This window comes from Nothobranchius furzeri, chromosome 8 (genome assembly GCF_043380555.1).
Source record: "Nothobranchius furzeri strain GRZ-AD chromosome 8, NfurGRZ-RIMD1, whole genome shotgun sequence".
Lineage (NCBI taxonomy): Eukaryota > Metazoa > Chordata > Actinopteri > Cyprinodontiformes > Nothobranchiidae > Nothobranchius > Nothobranchius furzeri.
The window spans coordinates 47879191-47900547 of record NC_091748.1 but is presented as its reverse complement, the minus strand read 5'-3'; the positions used below and the strand labels follow the sequence as shown (position 1 = coordinate 47900547).

At 43.7% G+C, this 21357-nt stretch overlaps 2 protein-coding genes across 2 annotated transcripts; one reads left to right on the top strand and one right to left on the bottom strand.

Moving 5' to 3' along the window:
* The first annotated feature begins 94 nt into the window (after positions 1-94).
* Positions 95-3811, top strand: LOC139071538 (uncharacterized). Its single transcript, XM_070554092.1, has 3 exons — positions 95-2638; positions 2813-2909; positions 3040-3811. Exons 1-3 carry the CDS (start codon positions 1935-1937, stop codon positions 3499-3501), a joined length of 1263 nt encoding a protein of 420 aa, XP_070410193.1. The 5' UTR covers positions 95-1934; the 3' UTR covers positions 3502-3811.
* A 136-nt stretch (positions 3812-3947) lies between these two features.
* On the bottom strand, positions 3948-6282 carry LOC139071539 (zinc finger protein with KRAB and SCAN domains 2-like). The gene is made up of 3 exons (XM_070554093.1): positions 5135-6282; positions 4960-5052; positions 3948-4529 (listed from the first exon to the last, which is right to left on the bottom strand). The coding sequence occupies exons 1-3, from the start codon at positions 5547-5549 to the stop codon at positions 4156-4158; spliced, it is 882 nt and encodes a 293-aa protein (XP_070410194.1). The 5' UTR covers positions 5550-6282; the 3' UTR covers positions 3948-4155.
* Positions 6283-21357: the final 15075 nt, after the last annotated feature.

The following is a 21357-nucleotide window of genomic DNA, read 5'->3' as shown; positions in this document are numbered from 1 at the left end:
TGGTAGTCCTGAATGTATTTTCTTTTCGACTCATCGTCAATCAATCCTTCAGGAAAACCAGACGCTTGTTGTTTCTGCTTCAAAAATGTGTTAATGTAACCTGCGAACACATCTTTACTGCTTTTCTCAAAATCCCAGACTTCAATCATTTTCACCAGACGGTAACCTGACTCCAAAGCGTAATTGAACTCTACACTCACCCAAACGCCCGTCAAAGCACGTTGAGACGCGCTGTGTGAACAAGAATCAGATTGATTATTCATTTCAGCGCATGTGCGACATAGTGTAAAAACAAGTTTACCTTTGGATGTTTTAAAAGGCAGAACAGGGAAAAACAGTTTTCTGGGTGGCAAAACGACAGCTTTAATCAAGCCAAAATAGTGACTTGGATCTCTGAAATTTTTAACATGAATTTTGGGATGGCCTATGGGATAAGCCTGTGTGGCATTTACATAAGGGTACAGACTCGTAAAATCCACATAGTGGATTTTTTCACCGCTCTGAGCCGAATGCCTCAGCCGAACCGGACAAGTTCTGCCTCCATACAGGGCTTCACGAGGTAAAAGAGGAGCTGGCGGTGGGTCAAATCTTGAGACAAACTGTTTCACGTCCGGATCAGTTTTTACCATCTCCTGCCAATCATGTTCCCAAATGACATTCATTTTTAATCGATGCACAGTTTCCAATGACTGAAGCTTTTCGACGGTTTTGTCATAAATTTCACCAAAAGTGATTTTTCTCAGAGGACATATGGTGACTGTAAGAAACATTTTGGACAGCCGTGGAAAAAACAACCCATATACTCAAACCCTTGTTCGACGCCTGAAATCACAGCATATCCGTCGAGATAAAAATCTCCCACTTTATACTCCCCCAAAGGCGTTAAAGCGTGTTGAATGTCTACATTTTGACTGCGTGAAACCCATTCCAGCCACACGATGCTTGAACTTGAAAATGGTTTTTGTTGCGGTCGATAGCCGAGCGGACAAGGAATGGCCAATGTGTCTGGTTTTAGGAATTTTGATCTAAACACGCGCATGCAAGCTGAAGCGATCGTGACAGATTTCAGCGGGTCGATACCTGTTTCATTAAAAAACTCCTCTCTGAAAATACCGCATGCTTTACGCAGAATTTCCACATCGTTTCTACAATAAAACACGGCCTCCTTTCTGAAATCAAACAGCTGCTGTTTAGACACATCGGTGTACCATTCTAAAAATATTTTTTTATGCTCCGGAGACATTTGTTCAATCCCATAATGGCTGACATCTGGATAAGGCCCTTTATAATTCAGATGTTCAAGCGATGAAAATCTGTGAGGAAAATAACCTTTAGTTTTATCTGTAAAGCCCAAAGCAGCTGGAAGGTTGGCTAATTTCATCATGAGAAAACTTAAGGAATCTATGAATCTCAACCCGAAATCTGGATCGTGAAAACTCAAGATTTTACAGCCTTGCATGAGTATATTTTTGGGAACAATTTTTAATTGACACATAGCTCTCAAAATTATATAAGCATCAAATCCGCGCGCATTGTGTGCAACAAATGTATAATTGCTGAATTTAGGACGACGCATCTGCATAATAAAATCTTTAATGCAATCTAAACCAAATTTCTCCCAAACGTCGCCTGAATCGGATTTTGCACAGATTAAAAAAGGTGTATGCACACCGTTCTGATCCGTAAACGTTTCAGTAGCTGCGTTTACATGTGCAAAATGTCTTTAATCCGATCATTATTCGGATTAGAATATGACTGTGCACATGGGCCCTGGAAATTTAAATCCGATTATGTCAAGTGTTTACATTCGTCATAAATTTGATCGGAATAAACCATTTTGTCATGCGCAGATCGATCTATTACGCTGAAAAAGACCGTAGAAGAAGAAGTAGCAGACTTCCGCTGTAAACAAACATGGCTGCGTGTATGTAAAAATGGAGCACGACGATGTTTTTCGGAGTGTAATTTTATTTTTTGTCGTCACAATTTTACAAATACAAACTAAACTGTTTATAATTTTCCAGATGTTAAATAGGGGGAGACAGCAGGATGAAAATTTCTTAATACCAAGAACCGTAACTTTAGTCCCCCCTCCTCCTGCAAAGACAAGGAGCCACTGGATGAAAGTGAGGAGTAAAGACTGGTGGGAGAGGATTGTTCTTTTGGAGTTCACCGATCAAGAGTGGAAGCAGAATTTCCGCATGTCACGTGCGTCATTCATGAAACTTTGCTCGTTAATGGAGAGTTATATGGCTCCCGAGGACGTTACTGTGAGGGCTGCTGTTCCTGTCGTCATGCGGATTGCAGTAGTTCTGTATAAACTGGGTAGCTGTGCAGAATACAGAGTCGTGGCGAACCAATTTGGAATAAGTAAAAGCAGCATAACGAAGTTTGTTTACATGTTCTGCAAAGGCATGGTGCAGGGTCCAATCAAACAGTTGATCCGTGCACCAACTGAGGAAGAGGCAAAAGAGATAGCCAGACGGTTTGAAGCATCCCATCACATTCCACAAATAATGGGGCTTATCGATGGAACACACATTCCCATCCTTCCTCCTTCAGACGGCTACAAGGATTTTGTAAATCGTAAAGGATGGCCATCCTACGTACTCCAGGCTGTTGTAGATGACAAATTCAGGTAAAAATTACTACTCAATTACCTGCCATGTTCAGAAATAAATTAGTGGGGGTAGATTTTTCAGTAACCTGAGACCTCAAACTGCACCAAATTATTAGAATTACCCTTTCGTTTACAGCAAATCATGTGCACAATAAAGCAGTTTAATTTGTTTCATTTATTCCTCTCATGAAGGTTTTGGAACATCAGCTGTAAAATGCCAGGCAGTGCACATGATGCAAATGCCCTACGCCAGTCAGACCTCTTCAAAAGGGCTCATCTCCTACCCAAAGTAAGAAAACATGTTTTTGAATGGAGAGAGCCGCTTGAAATGACTGCTTGACTGGAGTTAAAAATACATCAATATGTGCTTGTAAATCACATATTAGTAAAAAATTACTTCATTCCCTTTTCTGTAACAGGGCATCAAGACCATTGGGGGGAAAGACACCAATCTTTTAATAGTTGGAGACCCTGCCTACCCACTTCTTGACTGGCTGATCAAAGGATATTCAAACTCACCTCGGCTGACTCCGGAGCAGGAGTCCTTCAACACCTACATCAGCTCAGTCAGGGTTGGAGTGGAAATGACTTTTGGATTGTTAAAGTCAAGGTGGAGGGTTCTGCTAAAAAGAAGTGACTTTCACTTCACCTTTGCACCGACCATGATTGCCACATGCTGTGCACTGCACAACTTCTGTCAGAATGAAGAAGATCAGGCCAGCAACAGCTGGTTGGAGGAGGCCTGTGATCGGGCAATTAATTTTCCTCAACCCAACCAGCCAGTTAATCTCCAGTGCAGCAGTTGTGGAAGCAGCACTAGAGAGGTGTTGACTACCTATTTGGCCACAACATTCCCACTCCGAACGGGACACCTACACTAAGTGTTTCTTGGTTCCAGATTTACAAAAAAAGTTCTAAGTTACACATTTTAAGTTCATAAAAATGTTTCCCCAAGTACTGAAAGGCATTATTTCCCCGGTTTGTACATATTATAGCACAAGAACAATGAAGCATTACTTTGTGCTTAAAGCACTATTTATTAATCCATTCAATTAAATGAACATTCTGCTGTACTTTTTGAACTTGACAGCTAGTGTTGTGTGAATACTCCTGAGACTCGAAATTAAACATTTTCCAAAGCATTTAAAGTAAAAAAAAAAAAAAAAAAAAGCATATACAGCGCTTTTTCATGTGGTGAACTCTGTGGAATTTTTTTGTCATCTAGGTCACCAAATCAAACAAAACATAAATATAACATGTTCTGACCTCAGAAACGTTTTTTTTTCTTCTTCACCTGAGTTATACTTCAAAAATACTGGAACATATGAAGAGTACTTTAAAGAAAAGTTTGTACTTAGCTACTATTGTGAACATAAATAAAGTGCAAAAATACGTCTCCAGAACATCTACTCTATATTACTCAAGTTTGCTAATGCACTGCAACTACCATGGGAAGTTGCAGAAACCAACATGTCACAACTGAATTGTTTAAAATAACATACTACAGAACAGAATTTCAAATTGTGAATATCATTTTAGCTCAAATCTTGTAGGGTGTAGTCAGAATTGTAATTATTACTGTAGTGTTGTGCATTTTGGCCAAACTCAGCCGACCCAACGTAGTTGCGGTAATGGTGCTGCTGAGAGGAGTATGGAGCTACTGGTGGTGGAGGAGGTGGACGAATGATGGTTCTTAGGTCATCCAAAAGGTGGCCGACGAGTCGCTCATTTGACCGGGAACTCTCTTCAATGAACCGTGTGACAAGACGCTCCTCTCTCTGCAGTCTTCTTTCCTGATGTTCTTCAACCCACCTATTTTGGGACTCTTGCATTTTTTTCATAAATGCTTGCTGTTCAGTCGACCAAGTGCACATAGCTTTGGCATATCCAGATGAGCTTGATCTTTTTCCTAAAAGTTAAAAAGAATTATAAGTGTGTGATATAGAAGACTGAATGTAGAAAAAAAATACACTGCCACCTATACAAAAAGAAAACATAGAATTATTGTGAAAATCAAACGTGGCTTTAGTGACCCCCAAACTAAATATTTAGTTAATAAGCTAAATGATCATTTTTTCATACTTAGGTATAAACTGTGACATTTATCAATTAATGAATAACATAGTAAAAATATTACATAGAAGAATAAACTCCCATTCATATTTCCTATAACAGTCCAAATAACCAAATAAACGAAATTTACTAGTGTTAATCTGGACTGGACATTTGGCTTTATAGCCTGCCATAGTCCCTTACTCAAGCAGTTAAACATGTGTCATCTCCAACAACAAAAAGCTATTATACTTTGACCTAATTTAGTCTCTCGAGCGATAACTTACTCTTTTTAATGGATTCACTAGATGGATGAGAACTGTCTCCTCCGTTTGTGGGCATCTGTTCAGTGGCTTCTGCTGCTTCGCTGCTGGATTCATCTGAATGACAAAAACCCAAGTCTGAAATTTGATATTCTCAAAAACGTTGTATGTTTTTTAAATGTGAGGTTTACAAACTTACCACTAATGCTATCTTCAGTAGCATCAAGGCTCTGGCTCACGGGTGTGTTACATCTGTCCACCACCTCGTCCTCGAACCCAACGTCCACGCCAAATAAAGGCACATTTGACAACGGCCTCGCCGCCATGAATTCGTCTATTGCGCGGTAGAAGGGAAAACTGGAAGGGTCGAACCCGCTTCTGCTGTTGTGATTCTTGGCTTTGTAGTACGCGGTCTTCAAACTTTTCCATCGGTTTTTTATCTGTTCAACCGTTCGATCGATCCCCGCTTCCTTCAAGCGTTCATGTACTTGAATGAATAACTCAGAGTTTCTAGACTTCCTACCATCAAGTCTTTCTACAATTTTTAGTTCTTTGAGTACATCCAGCAATGCATTTGTGTCCGAAACAGACCAGTTTTGTTTCGCACCCGCCATGTTTTCCGACTTCCGTAAACGACAACGTAACGTACGTAAACGTGTGACGTTACTGACATGCGCAGTGATGCGCAGTAGTCACTCGAGTGTTTTCATGCACCATGATCGGATTAACAATCGGCATAACCCAGCTGTCTCAATCGGAATGAAAAGTTGATCCGATTGAGTTTAATCGGGTCAGAGTATTCTGAATGGCTTGTTTACATGACGCATTTTAATTCCGATCAGGCTTTTATTCCGATTAAATGTGTCCATGTAAACGCAGCTAGTGTCGTAATAAATAACCTTTTCCGTTAAACCGTCATCTTTTTTTTCAAGCTGAATAAAACAGCGATGATCATCCGTGACCACCGACTGTTTGCAAACGATGCATTTGGTCGCTGAGCAAACGTGCTGTGAACCATTTCCACCTATGGCGATGTAATAAGTTTGTTTACAAATGGTGCATTTTTTAAACATTTCGCAAGGAGAAACTAACCTGTTTGCTTGAGGCCTTAAAACAGGTGTTTTGTGAGTTTGAAAACATATTACATTTTGGCATATTCGATTACAATCAGAACATGTGATGAGAGACGTTTCTGTTCGTTTGCATAAATCGGTATTACACACGCGACAGAACCATTTACAATGATGTCCGTTCATGTTATTATAAGCGGAAAAGCACCATGAACAAAAATATTTGGCTCCTAAGAAACCTTTAATATTTTTTATGCCGTAATAATGTTGATTCAGTAGCAAAATGAACAACGGATTTGACCGATTGCTAAAATCTGTTTCAAATTTAGAAATGATTCTGTCGGATCTGTAAAAAATGATTATTTTTCTTTGAACAATATTTTCAAATCGAATCACGTCGCTAAATGAAACGGTTGATTGCTCCTGAAGCCCTGCCTGTTGATGAATATTTTTAGCCACATTCAATAATTCTGTATCTCTCGCTGAGGGATTTAACAGTCCGGCTATGCTTAGCGCAAAACACAACGGCTGATTGGCCTCTGGAGGGCAAATGAGATGGTTTCGTTTTTTATTGACTAATTCGTGATCCAGAATGGTTTCGATTTTTCGTTTCCCACCGCCGGAAGGATTATTTATCACTTGCAGTCTGAAATTAAATTCGTTGTCGGCCTCTAATGCTTCATTTGATTGGACTAACAGATCCAGTAAATACTGAAGCTGATTTAACATATTTGATCCGTCATAATTAAAATTAACGTGGTGCGTCGTGTGCAAAGTATTAATTTCAAACTGGACTCTATCGTTGGGACGCGCGATCTGGCTTCCTCTTTCAGCAAACCTGTTTAATATTTCCATCAGATTAATATAAAACTCGGCTGGGTCGTTGATTGCTTGAAAAGACACTCTCTCTAATTTCACGCTGGTTAAAAGCTGCGTTTACGCTCCCTCCGATCTGCCGGTGTTCTATTTGTCTCAAAATTTCATCTACAGCTTGTGGAGAAGGGTCATCTGAATTTGCCAGTATTTGATCGATCTCGTTTACGCTCTGCTGGTGTTCTATTTGTCTGAAATTTTCGTTTATTGCTTCTGATGAAGGCTCATCTGAATTTGCTAGAATTTGATCGACCTCGTTTGAAACGGCTTGGGATGCTAAAATATCGTCTAAGATCTCACTATCTGAAGCTAATTCATCTACTTCACTCAGTCCGCTTAAATCAAACCAGTCATTTAATAGAATTTCTTCGGCCTCTTCCACTGAGGGATTTTGGCTGGCTAAAATTCGATCTAACAAATCTACGTTTAATTCATCATCTACTTCAAACAAATCTGAAAGGTCATCAAACCAATTTTCACTCATGATACAAAAGACATTAAAAACCTACTAAAAATGAAGAAAAAAAAATCTGCGTCCTCCTTTTACAGAGCCAGAACTTGCTGGATCACTTCCACCAGGCCGGAATTCACTTGCAGGAGCAGGTAGCCAAGCTTCATCCTGTTTGATCTCTGAAGTCGCGTAAATCTGCCCCGCTTCTTCTTCTTTAACCGTTTTTCTGATGAAAAAATGAATAAAAAATAAATAAAATGAACGAGCTTTTAATAAATTATATATATAAATTTAACTTACTCTGTACAGGTGCAGGAGGTGGTGCGTTCTCTTCGTCGGTCGTGGGTTGTTCTGAAAGGATAAAAAACATATTTTTTTACTTCAAAATTTAATATACTCTGCGGAGCGGTTTTGTGAAACAGCTTACCGGCTGGCTGCTCAGTAGCACGTTCAGCGGTTTCAGAGTCGCTGTCGGATTGTTCTGAAAGAATAAAAACAAGGAAAAATATGAACGAATCATCTTTGAAGTAAATAACCACCTTTTTATATATCTCTTACCCTGTGCAGGAGAAGGGGGAGGAGGAGGAGGAGGAGGAGGAGGAGGTGTGGGCGGAGATATTGAAGCGGCTGTCTGATGTTGTTCTGAAAGGATAAAAAACAACGGTAAATGTGAACGAGACATCTTTGACTTATTAATCAGTTGTTTTTTTATCGTTACCATCCGTCTGCGCATGAGAAGGGGTTGGAGGTGGTGGGGGCTGCGATATTGGGGGTGCGTAGGCCGTCGGCCGTTGCTCTGGAGAATAAAAACGATAAATATGAACGACACATCTCTGACTTATTAATCGCTATTTTGTAATCACTTACCAGCTTCGAGGATCGTCTGTGGCGTGATGGTCCTGTAACGAACAGCTTTCACGTTCGCATTCGCGTGTGATCTGACGGTATGGCTGGGCTGATACGAATGTAAGACGGTTCGGCTGGTGGATGGAGGCGTGGTTGGGTAAAAGTTATCACTTCCGGGGTAAGGTTGAACCCCCTCCTTTTCTGTAAAATGAGATATTTCTCAGCTGAAGAAAAGAACGTTACGTATATATTTATAAAATGCACTCACTCAGATTCTCGACCGCACGATTAATTTTAGACAAATCATCGAGAGGGACCGGAGTTTTACAAGTTAATTCCTCAATAGGAATTTCTGCCCACTCGCCGTCTGATATGACAATAGCGTCTGAAAATAAAGATGTTAAACCAGAAAGAGAAAAAAAGATTTGCGTCTTAAGTTAAAAACTTACCCGTCATCTTAGCTTGTTACACCTCAAATCACGACTCCGAAAATGCAGTTTTACATTTTATACAGCTGTTTAAAAAAATCTTGAATAGAAAACGGTTGCGATTGGTCGAAAAAAAAATGTTTATAAACAATACAGAGTCATTTGCTTTGTTGTATAGGTAGACAAATGTCTGAATGGGTGTTTAGAGTTGTGTGTGTGTGTGTGTGTGTGTGTGTGTGTGTGTGTGTGTGTGTGTGTGTGTGTGTGTGTGTGTAACTCGTATCCATTGCTTCATCAAAACTCCCCGGAGCAGAAATAAAAAAACCTTTACGATCCAAAAAATAATACCGGACCAGTTTTGTACCGGACATTTCTTCCTGAAATCGCTTATGAAAAATCTGTTGCGTTGTCAAGCCAATCTCATCATGTCTCAATGAGGCAGGAAGCAATGTGTGTGTGTGTGTGTGTGTGTGTGTGTGTGTGTGTGTGTGTGTGTGTGTGTGTGTGTGTGGGCTTACAGCCATTAATTTGATGTGCTGCTGGACAGAGTTTTACACAATAGTTTTAGTTCTGGTCAAAAAGTGTCAGTGAGCTGCATGTAAATATTTACACATTTAAACACAAAGTTTAAGACTGAACATACGAAATCCAACGTGAACATCTGCCAGATGGCTGAGTAAATCAAAGAGAGTATTAATGACATAGACAATGTGTCACTCTGAAGAGTTTGTGTGTGTTCAGTAAAAGGCTGCAAAAGTTCTTGCATTGACCTCAGCTTCTGTCACTCACTCGAGAGCAAGCAGACCATCCCATCTTGTCTGCTACTCCAAAAACAGATTCTTTAACTTTGAGGAGACGTACAACCATTTCATAAGTACTTGACCAGCGTGTGGGGCTGTCATTCACAGCAGTTAGGCCGCACTCATCCACTGTCAGTGAGCCATGTCATGTTTGATATAAAAAGTCCCACGAGGTTAGACTGATATGGTGTGCCAGTAAGGGCTGGTAAATGCATTATAACGGCTGCAGCGTCAGACTGATGTGGTTCTGCTCACTGGTGAGGCTGGCCTTCTTTTTCTTGCTTCTCTGCATTTGCAGTACAATTTAGATGACAAAACTTTCTGTGTGTTGAATTTAGGTGATGAAAATATCTGAGAGGTAAGACATTCCTCTTCCTCGTGGCTTGGTGCTTCATGCATCTCCTCGTGGTTCATCATTTTTTCTTAGAGCTCGGCTTTTCACCATTCGGACAGATCTGAGCTTTTAAAGAGTTATCCACTATAGGATTACACTCAGAAGGGAGGGGTCTGTGGGAACCGCTGGAGTAACACAATAAGAAACTTCACACGCCATTACACACATTAGCCTATGACGTGGGGATCATGGACATCTGGACGCTCAACAATACGCCATTGATGATGCGGCGTGGGGGGTCTAGGCCATCTGGATGATCAACAATACACATGTCCATTTGATTAATGATACGGAAGGGGGGGCAAAGATTGAACAATACACCTGTCCATTTGATTAATGATAGGAAAGGGGGGCAAGGTCAAGGGTCAAAATGAACAATAGGACTGAAAGGTCAAAAAGGTCAAAGAACAATAGACCTGTCAAAATGTTTGACGAAAGGTATCTTATAATCCTCTCTCTTAGGGTCAATGAGGAGGTAACCTGGTAGTGGGTTCTTTAGCGAAGACCTGGGCGAGGTTGTGTTATTGAGGAGGGACGAGCGTCTGTGGGAGGGGCTGCTCCAGTCCGAGGTGCAGGGGAGCCCCGGTGGTTATGGCAACCCGTGCCCCAGGCCAGGACCTTACTGGTGGACCAGGAGATGTGAGGCTCATGGCGGCAGAACCAGGAATGACCCAGGATGAGAGGCGTAGCTGGAGCCTGGATGACCAGGAAGTGGAGGGTCTCCAGGTGTTGGTCAATAGTCATGTGGAGACCCTGGGTTTGGTGGGTGAGAGGGTACGGCATGATGGGCCGGCCGTCCACAAAGGTCACAGGAATGGGTCAGTCGGGGGCGGTGAGGGGTATCTTGAGCCGAGTAACCAGTCCGTGATCGATAAAACACTCCGCAGCCCCAGTGTCTTAAAGTGCCTCCAGTCTGGTCGGGCCTTGGTCCAGGTGGAGGGAGACTGGGAGAGTGGTTCGGTGTGGAGCCGGAAAAGTAGAGACTCTGGGCAGGACAGCCCCTACTCCGACCCGGAGGGACCGTTTCCCGGTCGTTTTGGGCACGTGCCACGATGGTGACCCAAATCCCCACAGTAAGCGCATCTTCCCTCCTGATAGCGCCGTGTCCGTTCCTCAGGGGGAAGATGTCCGAGCTGCATCGGCTCCTCCGTTGGTTGGTGAGCCGGCCGGCGGGGTGACGTCCTGGTGTGTACGGGGGCTGACATGGTGCTTGGCCGGTTCAGGATGCAGTGGTCCAGTTGGAGAGCCAGATCCACTGCCAGGTCCAGGGAGGTTGGGGCCTCGTGCCCGATCATGCCCTCCCGGATTCTTGGTGACAGTCCCTCCAGGTAGACGGCCTTTAGGGCGGCGTCATCCCACCTCAACCGAGCGGCTGTCGTCCGGAAGCGAGAGGTGTACTGAGCCGCCGTCTGGGAGCCCTGGCGAAGCTGAAGCAGCCGAGTCTCGTCCGAAACCTCGCTGCTGGGGTGCACAAAAGTCTTTTTCATCTCCTTTACAAAAGTCTCATAGTCATTGCAGGCAGGAGATTTCTGATTGTTAAGAGCCGCCGCCCATTCACCTGCTCGACCTGTCAGCAGTGAGGTCAGCAGGGCGACACGAGAACAGGATGTGGGGTAGCGAGCCGGCTGGCACTCGAAGGTCATGGCCAGGGTCGCCAGCATGCCCTCCGGGGATCCTCTGGATCCGTCCCACTTCTCTGGAAGGCTGAGGCGTGGTTCCATCCTGTCGGTGACGGCTGTGGTCTGTCGTTGCAGAGCGGTGGACAGCTGGAGAACTAGCTCGGTGAGAGACTCAATCTTTGTGGCTTGGCGATCAGCTACGGCACGGAGCTGGTTCATTTCTGCCGTATGCTGATCCAAGGTTGCGCGCTGTTGAGCCACTTCAACACGCAGATGCGCGAACTCCGCTGGGTCAACTTGGGACTCAGTCATCCTGTCAGGTTCGTTGGCAGATCTGAAGCATGACTGAGAGGATCTGTTGCCCAGACACGGAGTGATGGAAATAACCAGAGTGGTTATCTCCTGAAGGTTTGGATGGAGGGTTAGAGGGCTGGTAAGCCTGGAGACTCGATACAAAGTCTGGTGAGAACGATGACTGAGTGATGAATGAAACGCCGGCACTTCCTTAAGTAGTGTCGGCGTGATGACGTCAGCCGCCACGTTGGTGGCAGGAATGATGGGACAGAAGTCAGCGGGATGAGTTTGTGACACATTTCATGATGTAACTTTTCATATTTTAGTTCCTGGGTGCCTTCAATGTGCAGGGACTGTCCAAGCAGACATTCTATCGACGTCAGGCAAAGCTGTTAATTCCAACAGTGAGCTGGCAGGGGAATCTAGAGCAAGCTGATATCATCCAGAAGGCTACTGAATCTGGACCTGTGACTCTTGGTGGTGACATGCGAGCTGATTCATCTGGTGATTACGTTTAAATTTATTTATTTTATTCCTTTGCTATCAAATGTAAATTAAGTAATAACTTGCATTTCTGAAGGACACTCAGCCAAATATGGCAGCTACACCATGATGGATCTCAAAAGAAACAAAGTTATTGATATCCAACTCGTACAGGTACAACATTACCTGATGATTCCATGTCATGGTTAATTATTCACAGATCAATGGAGAATTATGTTTATTTTCAGAGCAATGAAGTTGGAAATGATGTGCGAATGGAGAAGGAGGGATTTGTGCGAAGTCTGAGCACGCTTTTGGAGGGGGGGTCGATGTGCAGCAAGTTGTGACTGACCGCCACACATGGGTGCAGAAGTATTTGCGTGAGAAAAAAAGGAAATCAGTCACTACTTTGACCCCTGGCACATGGGAAAAGGTAATCTTTGGGGATGTATATAGTGAATATTACAGGATTTTTTTTCTATTTTAAATGTGGGTCTATTTGGCTCTCCATGAATTGGTAAGAAAATCGAAGAGCTGGGGAAGAGAAAGACGAGCCACGATGTGAGACTGTGGAAGCAAAGTCTGGTGAACCACCTCTACTGGTCAGCATTTACATGCTCATGTGGCGATGTGTCACAGAGTGGTAATGATGTTCTTATGTTTAATGTTCCTATGTTATGTTTTATATTGCATGTTTTTTTAATTGATTAGGTGCTTTTAGGTTGATTTTTAACTGTTTGGTGTTTTTAGTGATTGCTGCAACATTGCATCCCATCTGTGTTAATCCTTCCCAATTACCCACACCTGGGAGCGGGGTGTGGACTGGACTGGCAAACAATGAACAGAGGCAGGGTGGGAGGTGAACGGGCGGAGGGTTTTGTTTATTTAAGGGAGCGGACATGGAAACGTGAGGGGAAAGAAAAATACTCGGCTGGAGCCAGACGGACACCGCGAGCTCCGCAAGGACTGGAAGGAGATCCACCGGCGGCACGGACAGCAGCAGCAGCGGCAGGAGAAGCAGCAGCAACAGCAGAGAGAGAGATCCACGGCCGGAGACGCCAGGGCACAGAGCGCAACACGGCAGGCGTGCAGAGTTACTCTGCCCCGTGCGTAAGTAATTAATCAGTGCCTGGCAGTGTTAGAGTTGCTCTCTCTCTGTGAGTGGTCTGGTGCCGGGGACCTATTTACTGCCGGAGTCATGGACGTAATTTTGGGGGGAGACAGGGGGGACATGTCCCCCTACTTTTCCCAAAGTCAAGTTTTGACCCCTGCACTTTTTACCATTCAAAAACAATATTGCGCTATATTAAATTGACACTGGTTGAGCTCTAGGACCAAGCAGAAAACAACCGTTTGTGTTGAAGCCAGTTTCCCATTAGATATATACTGTAAAGATACCCCCCCCCCCTGTGTCCCCCCCACTTCTAAAGCGAAAATTACGTCCTTGGCCGGAGTTGTTGTGTGCCACAGGGGCCGGGCCGAGAAGGAGGCGGATTGGAGCCACCGTGCGACGATCCTGTGGTTCCCAGACGACGACGGTGGCCTTGGAGGTTCCTTGGTCGAGAGCTCAGCAGGGCCGAACTGGACCGCCTTGTCCCTTGGGGCCCTGCGCACACTTGATTGAACGCTTTTTTTTCCTTGGCGTCATCATCAGGGTTTTGTAATAAATGTCCCTTTTTAATTTGCTTTGGCTGTTGCACTGCTTGCCTTGTTTTTTTTAGAACCTATTTTAATCCTTTTAATATTAGTGGCACCTTCCATTCCACCTGGATCGTGTCACAGATACATATCCCAAACCAATATTACAATAACATAAACTCTTACACAAAACACTCCTCTTGATAGAGCAAATCTTTTCAGCACATTCTGACAGACAGACCACCTTTCTTCTGTCATGTTGCTTTACAGGACATTTTTAGAGTTTGTCTTTTTAAAGATAAATAGTATTACATTTAAAGAGCAATACTTTCACATTATCATTTTCCCACACTTTCTGTATACCTGTATTTTGTTGTTTTTCAATAAAGAATGACAAATTATTTAAGTTTATGGTTTTTTTAGCACACAAATATCTATCTGTAAAAAATATCTACAAAGCTAATATTTACATAATTATGATTGGGTTTTGAAATACAGCACTCTGTTTATTTTAGTAAGATTTTTAAACCAAGTAAGGTTAGTAAAGAACATATTTCTATTGGCTGCTAAGAAACTGTTGGGACTTAAAACAGGCCTGTTGTAGAAACAACTTGGCATAAATGATTCTTCCTTTTTTGTCTTAACCAAAGAAATTCCAGTAATTGAGCAAAAACATTTATTTTTTTACGTCACATTTTATAAAAGAACAGGACACAAAGTGTCGGGACATTTAAAAAAATACTTAAAATAATAAAAGGGGTCCAGAGAGCTGCAGAGTGAGTGGAACATTAGGTTTGAAGGAAGAACAGTTCTCAACAGTGTGATATGAGGGTGTAGAAGGTGAAGCCAGTGCAGGTCCTCCTTCTTCATGTTCACCAGATTCACACAGCTGACCACCCCCATGTCATTGCCGCCACAGTGGATGAGAAGGACATCAGGAGCTGCTCTTCCATAGCCTGGCAAGCCAGACTAAATGCAAAGCAAGAATTTGGTCTAGTTCACTAGGCTAGCTCTTCCATGCATGGAGTTGAAAAAGAAGGGGAGAAGGTCTTTCTACCTCAGTCCGCCCCAATCAAACCAGGAGACACGGATGTCAGGGAGGCCAAGGTTGTGTCACAGGGTCTCTGCAGCTCTCTGGGCACCATGCCTCACTCAGCTGTCACTGATGATCCAAATGGCTATGGAGAAAAAAATAACAGGTTTGGCCTAGCTCTTTAAAGTACAAAATCATACATGAAGTGGTCGAGGCAGGTAGGGCTGCTCAATTAATCGAATTTTAATCACGATTACGATCTGAGTTTTGGACGATTATAAAAAACAAAACAAGCCGATTATTTGCTCCTCCCGCTTGCGCTGCCCTGAGTTACAAATGAAGCGCTCCTCCACAGTGTTGCCAACTTAGCGACTTTGACGCTATTTCTAGCAGCTTTTCAGACCCCCTTCTTGACTTTTTAATCCTAAAAGTACCTGGCGAACATCTCAGAAACATCTCTGGTAACCCTTAGCTACTTTCTGGATAACTGTCGTCGACATTTCCTGCAAGTTAGCTAAACACTAAGCCTGTGCTCCGGACCGTTCTTCACAACATTAGGAAAGGGAATGATGCAGTGATGTGTCGGTCGCTAAAGAAACAGCTCTCGGAGCCGGCTCCCTGTTGGAGTAACCAGAGTGAGTGACACACACACCGCACCTGCGGACTCCTGAGCCACTAAAAACAGCTAAATGTGCGCGTGCAGCGTGCTAAACACACGTGCAGCTTGCCCCGATTGCTGTGAGACCGGGTTGGGGGGTGGGGGGTGCAGCTGTGGTTGGGACAATTATTACATTAACTGATGGACTTGTAAATAAATAGTTTATAAATAAGGTAGAAATAAGTTCCTCACGCTGATAATTAATAACTAATCTCTCTGAGGACACGGTGCTAGTGCACGCTCCTACAGCACCTTGACACGACTCAGTAAATGTTACGCAACATTTTGTGAACATCAATTTATTTGCATTTATTTGTTATAAATGCCACTGTATAATTCTTGCTATCAGTATTTGCAAGATATTGGTATTTGGGTCTGTACTGGTTAGACTTAAATGAGTTAAACCAAGGTCTATAGCCCTTGGGTCATAGACTATGAGCTATAAGTATATTGGTCTTTTTATACTGGGAATCAGGAGTTATTTTAGTGATCATCTTGTTTCTTATTTTTGTCCTGATTGTGCCCTGAGCAGTTTTATGACTGAATAAAAACAAATAAAATCAACATAAATTGAAAAATCGTCCTAAATAATCGTGATCTCAATTTCAGTCATCATAATCGTGATTATTATTTTTGCCATAATCGAGCAGCCCTAGAGGCAGGTATTTGGAACTTACACTTGCTGCGTTGTGTAGCTGATGTTGGAGACACACAGGCTGCCATGGTGACCTTTTAACAGATCTAAGAAAAAAATGTAATAAAAGAATGAAACTTAAAAACTCCCAGACCTCATTTCATATTTACTAATCAGCTATGGCTGATTTATTGTTTGGATCACAGTGAGTTACATTAATTTTAATATATGTTTATTTCTATTACACATACTTTTTAACTGTTATTTTCACATGACTGTTATCAGGCTGTCTTGTTCTGGTTCTCATGATAATAATTCTGTTTCTTCCAGTAAGTTATCTTGTGCTTACTTCATCTGTATAATGTCTCTTTACTTTTGGTGAATTTTAATGAGTACTGAATAATGGCTAGTTGGCTGTACAAGATACAAACTAGGATTTTATTTTGGAAATATATGAAATGGATTTAGCCTGCTAAGTTATCTCAAATACTAATAACTACCGTATTTTCCGGACTATAAATCACACTTTTTTTCATAGTCTGGCCGGTCCTGCTACTCCGGAGCGACTTATATAACAAAATGTGTAGGCTACACCTCACTGCTGCGGGCCGACTCCGACCATGCTCCGACCTAAGAATGAGTTACCCTGTCCCGCTGGGAGGGTTTCAAACACCGCCTTCCTCTGCTGGAGACCGTGGCGCGCTGCTGCGGCGCATTATTCAGTTATTGTTACCGGTACTTGTGCAATGTGAAACGCTTTGTCTCAGATTTTGTACAAAAAATAAAATTTCCCCATAAAATACGACTTATATATATATATATATTTTCTTCTTCATTATACATTTAATGGCTGGTGCAAAAGGGTGAGCAAAAGTCTCTCTGTTTAAACGAGGACACACAAATTACTGTTATTGATATAAACAACAAAATTACCACTCAGGTTTCAGAACTAAGAAAATACCATGCAGGTAACAAAAGTAGGACCACTAAGGTGTCAAAAACGAACGAACCACTCAGGTAACAAAACGGAGACTTTAACGTCTAGAATGCGAGGAGAGCTAAAGAGGAGATCAAACACCTCCGTGCCAACACCCATCTGAAAATCTCTCCCAGAATGACAGGAAGCGTTCCCTTTTAACAGGAAGGCATAATTAATCTAATAGCCTGCAGCTGTGCAGGCAGAGGGCCGAGGGCCTCTTGTTGCCAAAAGTGACGGTGTCTGTCACACTCCCCCCCTCAAAACAACAACTAAAAGGTAAACAAAATGACCGTAGTTGTTGCAACTGAACGAACTAATGAGAACTTCCGCTATCTAAACAACAAAAGAAAAAACTAACTAACTAACCCCTAGATCTCAAAAGGCGGGCAGACTAAACACAAAATTATCGCGCGGCACTGATCGCCAGCGCCGCGGAGTGTTCCCAAGATGTCTGAATGAACAGACAACACAAGCCTTATAAGAGGTCTTACAACCTAAAATCTACAAGGGAGCCTCAATTGTAAAACTGCGGTAAAGGGCGTCAGCCATGAGGTTTTCTGTCCCTTTCTTGTGGCGGATGTCCAAGTTGAATTCTTGGAGGAGGAGGGCCCATCTCATCAAGCGTTGATTGTGGTTATACATTCGGTGGAGGAAGGTCAGCGGATTATGATCTGTGAAGACAATGGTGGTGAATTTATTGTTGCCAACATAAACAGAAAAATGTTGCAGGGACCATATGAGGGCTAGGGTCTCCTTCTCTATGGTGGAATAATAGCGTTGTACAAAGTTAAACTTCCTTGAGAAGTAGCAGATGGGGTGATCAAGTCCACCAGCGTCCTCCTGGAGAAGCACAGCTCCAGCTCCAGCATCAGAAGCATCGACCTCAAGCTTGAAAGGTCGAGAAAGGTCAGGAGCTGTAAGAGCTGGAGCACAACAGAGTAGGTCACACAGAGCAAGGAAACCAGGTTACATTCAGGGGTCCAAGAATAGGGGATGTTGGTGTTTAACAAAAGTAGTAGAACCAAAGTATAGTAAAGTAAAGTTGTAGAACTACTTGTAGACTCAGAATCACCACAAGCTAGGGCAAAGAAGGGTTTCAGAGTTTCATCCAAATTTTGAGCTTCCACTAGAGCATCACAGGTTATGGGGAAGTTCTCAGGAGTAACCTGAGGCGACACACGAATGGCAGAATCTGGGCGTTTACCAGAATCCGAGAAGTTTGTTCAGAACGGAATCTTGGAGGGTTATATCTAGATCCCTCTTTGCTTGAGCTCGAGTTAAAACACATGCAGGCAAAATGTCGGTACTCTCTTGCACCTCTGGTTCTGTGATGAGCTCAGGAACAGGCACAACCAAACCTCTTGCGGCATCATTTCCAAGGATAAGATCCACTCCTTTTGTCGGCAGATCATTCAACACAGCCACAAATAAATCACCAGAAACTAAAGGACAATACAGATTAATCTTATGCATTACTGCAGTAACAGTTCCCATTTCAATGCCTTGTAGAAGTACAGAGTAGCCAGCGCGGCTCATGTCAGAAAAAGACAAGACGCTCCTTTTAATTAGTGTTTGTGAAACTCTGGTGTCTCTTAGAATCACCACTTTTTCATCCGTCTCAGAACCCGGAAGTGATACACGTCCCCCTGACAGAAATGGTTTGTAGCAGGGATTTGGTGTATTTACGTTTATCCCAGCACAGGGTTTTGACGAACAAAGAGCCACTTCTGGTTGGGTTTTTCTGGGCGAGGCTCCATTTCTTCAGTTTTTCTGCTTTAGGGCATAACAGTCCCGAATTACATGGCCATGCTTGTGGCAGTAAAAACACTCGGAACTCTCAGTAACTGGGCGAAGTTTAGGAAGTGGTTTGACCACTCGCACAGGCTCTGACCGAGTTTCTTTGACTCGATGAGTGAGCGAAAATTGGTCAGCGAGTAGAGCAGCTTCGGAGAAGGCAGTAACTCTGGTATGCCTTTTTTCCCTCCCCCCAACTTATCCTCATGTAATTCCTTTTCATCTATTAAGGTAGCGCGACTCGCGTTGCGAATGACCGCAGTCACCAATTCTTGTCATGTGTCTTGCCCATGTATGTCTGATCTCTGAATTGTGTGTACTGAAACTCTATTTCGTTTCTCTGTATGTCTTGCACATGTGGTAGAAATGACAATAACTGCTTCTTCTTCTTCTTCTTCTAACCTTCTGCTCATTTAATTAATGGACTAATCTCTCCAGGACATGTCGTTTAAATTCTTCTAACAGAATTAGTTCTTTGAGCTCAGCTAACGAAGTAACATGAGAAGCCACACACCATTTCTCGAACAAAACAGACTTGTTATGAGCGTACTCGACATAAGACTGATTGTCTCGCGGTGTTTCGGAGTGGAACCATTTCCTGTAGGCTTCCGGTACGAATTCGTATGCGTGCAAAACAGTAGACTTTACTGTATCATAATTTGCACTGTCTGAGACAAAGCAGACACCACCTGAAGAGCCTTACCTGTCAACTTACAGGTCAAAAGTAAAGGCCAGACATCGCGAGGCCACCGGAGTATTGCAGCCATGCTCTCGAAAGCAAGGAAGTACCCATGCACTTTAGTCTCTCGAAAGGGAGGCAGGAGCGTGAGGCATTTGCTGATGTTGAATGGTGGTGTAGAAGATGTAGGAGTAAGTGGAGTCTCTGGTTGTGGTTGGACATCCCCAAGGGGAGACAAAATGGCGGCGTCTGAGTCCTCGGCTGGTTGAACAGTCTGAACAGCGGCAGGATCGAGCTTCCTGCTCTGTAGTGTGAGCTCAAGTTCTCGCAGTCGAATATCAGCGTCCAGTCTTTTAAGTTCGATCTCATGTCGGAGCTTTCTTTCCAGAGCGCGTTCCTCGGCCTCAATGTGCAAACAAGCCAGTCGGCGTTTCAGGCGAGCCCCGGTTAGCGGAGACGATGAAGGGCTCTAATGAGGCGAAGAGGACTCTGAGGAGCAGGCTTCTTCTGGCTTCTCCATTCCCTCTTTGTCGTGGGTCACCGGCGGTGACGGTGGGCGTGACACAGGTCCGGAAGGCGGCAGAAGGATCTCTTGTGCAACCAAGAAATCCAAGACGAACTGACGTAAGGCGTCTTTTGTCAGCTGCTTGGGGACGAGCAGGCTGAAGTGGACGGCAACCTGCTGCAGGTCGGATTTTCTGCAATTCTCCAGCAGCTGGCGTGATGGAGCCTCCACAAATGCCTGCATGTCAAAGGTAGACATGATCTCTGCTTCACCTCTAAGAGAACAAAATAAAAGGTTAGTTTCAAACACAGTACAAATGAAAATTACGGGTAAAAATGTTATAAATAACAAAAGAGTGAGTACAAGAGAGGGCTCAGCGCACACCCCTGTGGAGCACCAGTGTTCAGTGTGATGGGGGATGAGGTGGTGCTGCCCAGTCTGGCCACCTGGCATCTGTCAGACAGAAAGTTAAGGATCCAGCTGCAGAGGGAGCTGCTCAGTCCTAGATCCTGCAGTGTCCTGTCCAGCTTCGAGCGAACGATGGTGTTGAATGCTGAGCTGTAATCTACAAACAGCATTCTCACATACGTGTCTCTCTTCTCCAGGTGTGACAGGGCAGCATGGAGTGTCAGGGCTATAGCATCATCAGTGGAGCTGTTGTGGCGGTATGCAAACTGTAGAGGGTCCAGTGAATCGGGTAGCGCAGAGCAGATGAAGTCCCTGACCAACTTCTCGAAGCATTTGCTCACGATGGGGGTCAGGGCTACAGGTCACCAGTCGTTCAATGAGGAGATGGTGGAGGATTTGTGTACAGGAACAATGGAGGCCATTTTGAAGCAGGCTGGGACTACAGACAGAGAGAGGGAAAGGCTGAAGATGTGTGTAAACACTCCAGCCAGCTCAGCCGCGCATGACCTGAGGACGCGGCCGGGAATCCCGTCCGGACCAGTAGCTTTGCGTGCGTTCACCCTCCTGAAGCACCTCTGCACATCCTCCTCAGACACAGTGTGCCGCTGACGTCATCCGCAGTGTGCTCACTATCCGGTCTCATGGTGTTCTCTGTGTCGAATCTGGCGTAGAAAACGTTTAGATCCTCACACAGAGAGGCCGTGGTCTGCGGTGTGCTGGTTTTCCCTCTAAAGTCTGTGATTGTATTTAGTCCCTGCCACATACTCCAGGGGTTGTCAAACTGTTGCTCCACCCTGTCCCTGTATTCACGTTTGGCTGCTTTGATCGTCTTCCGG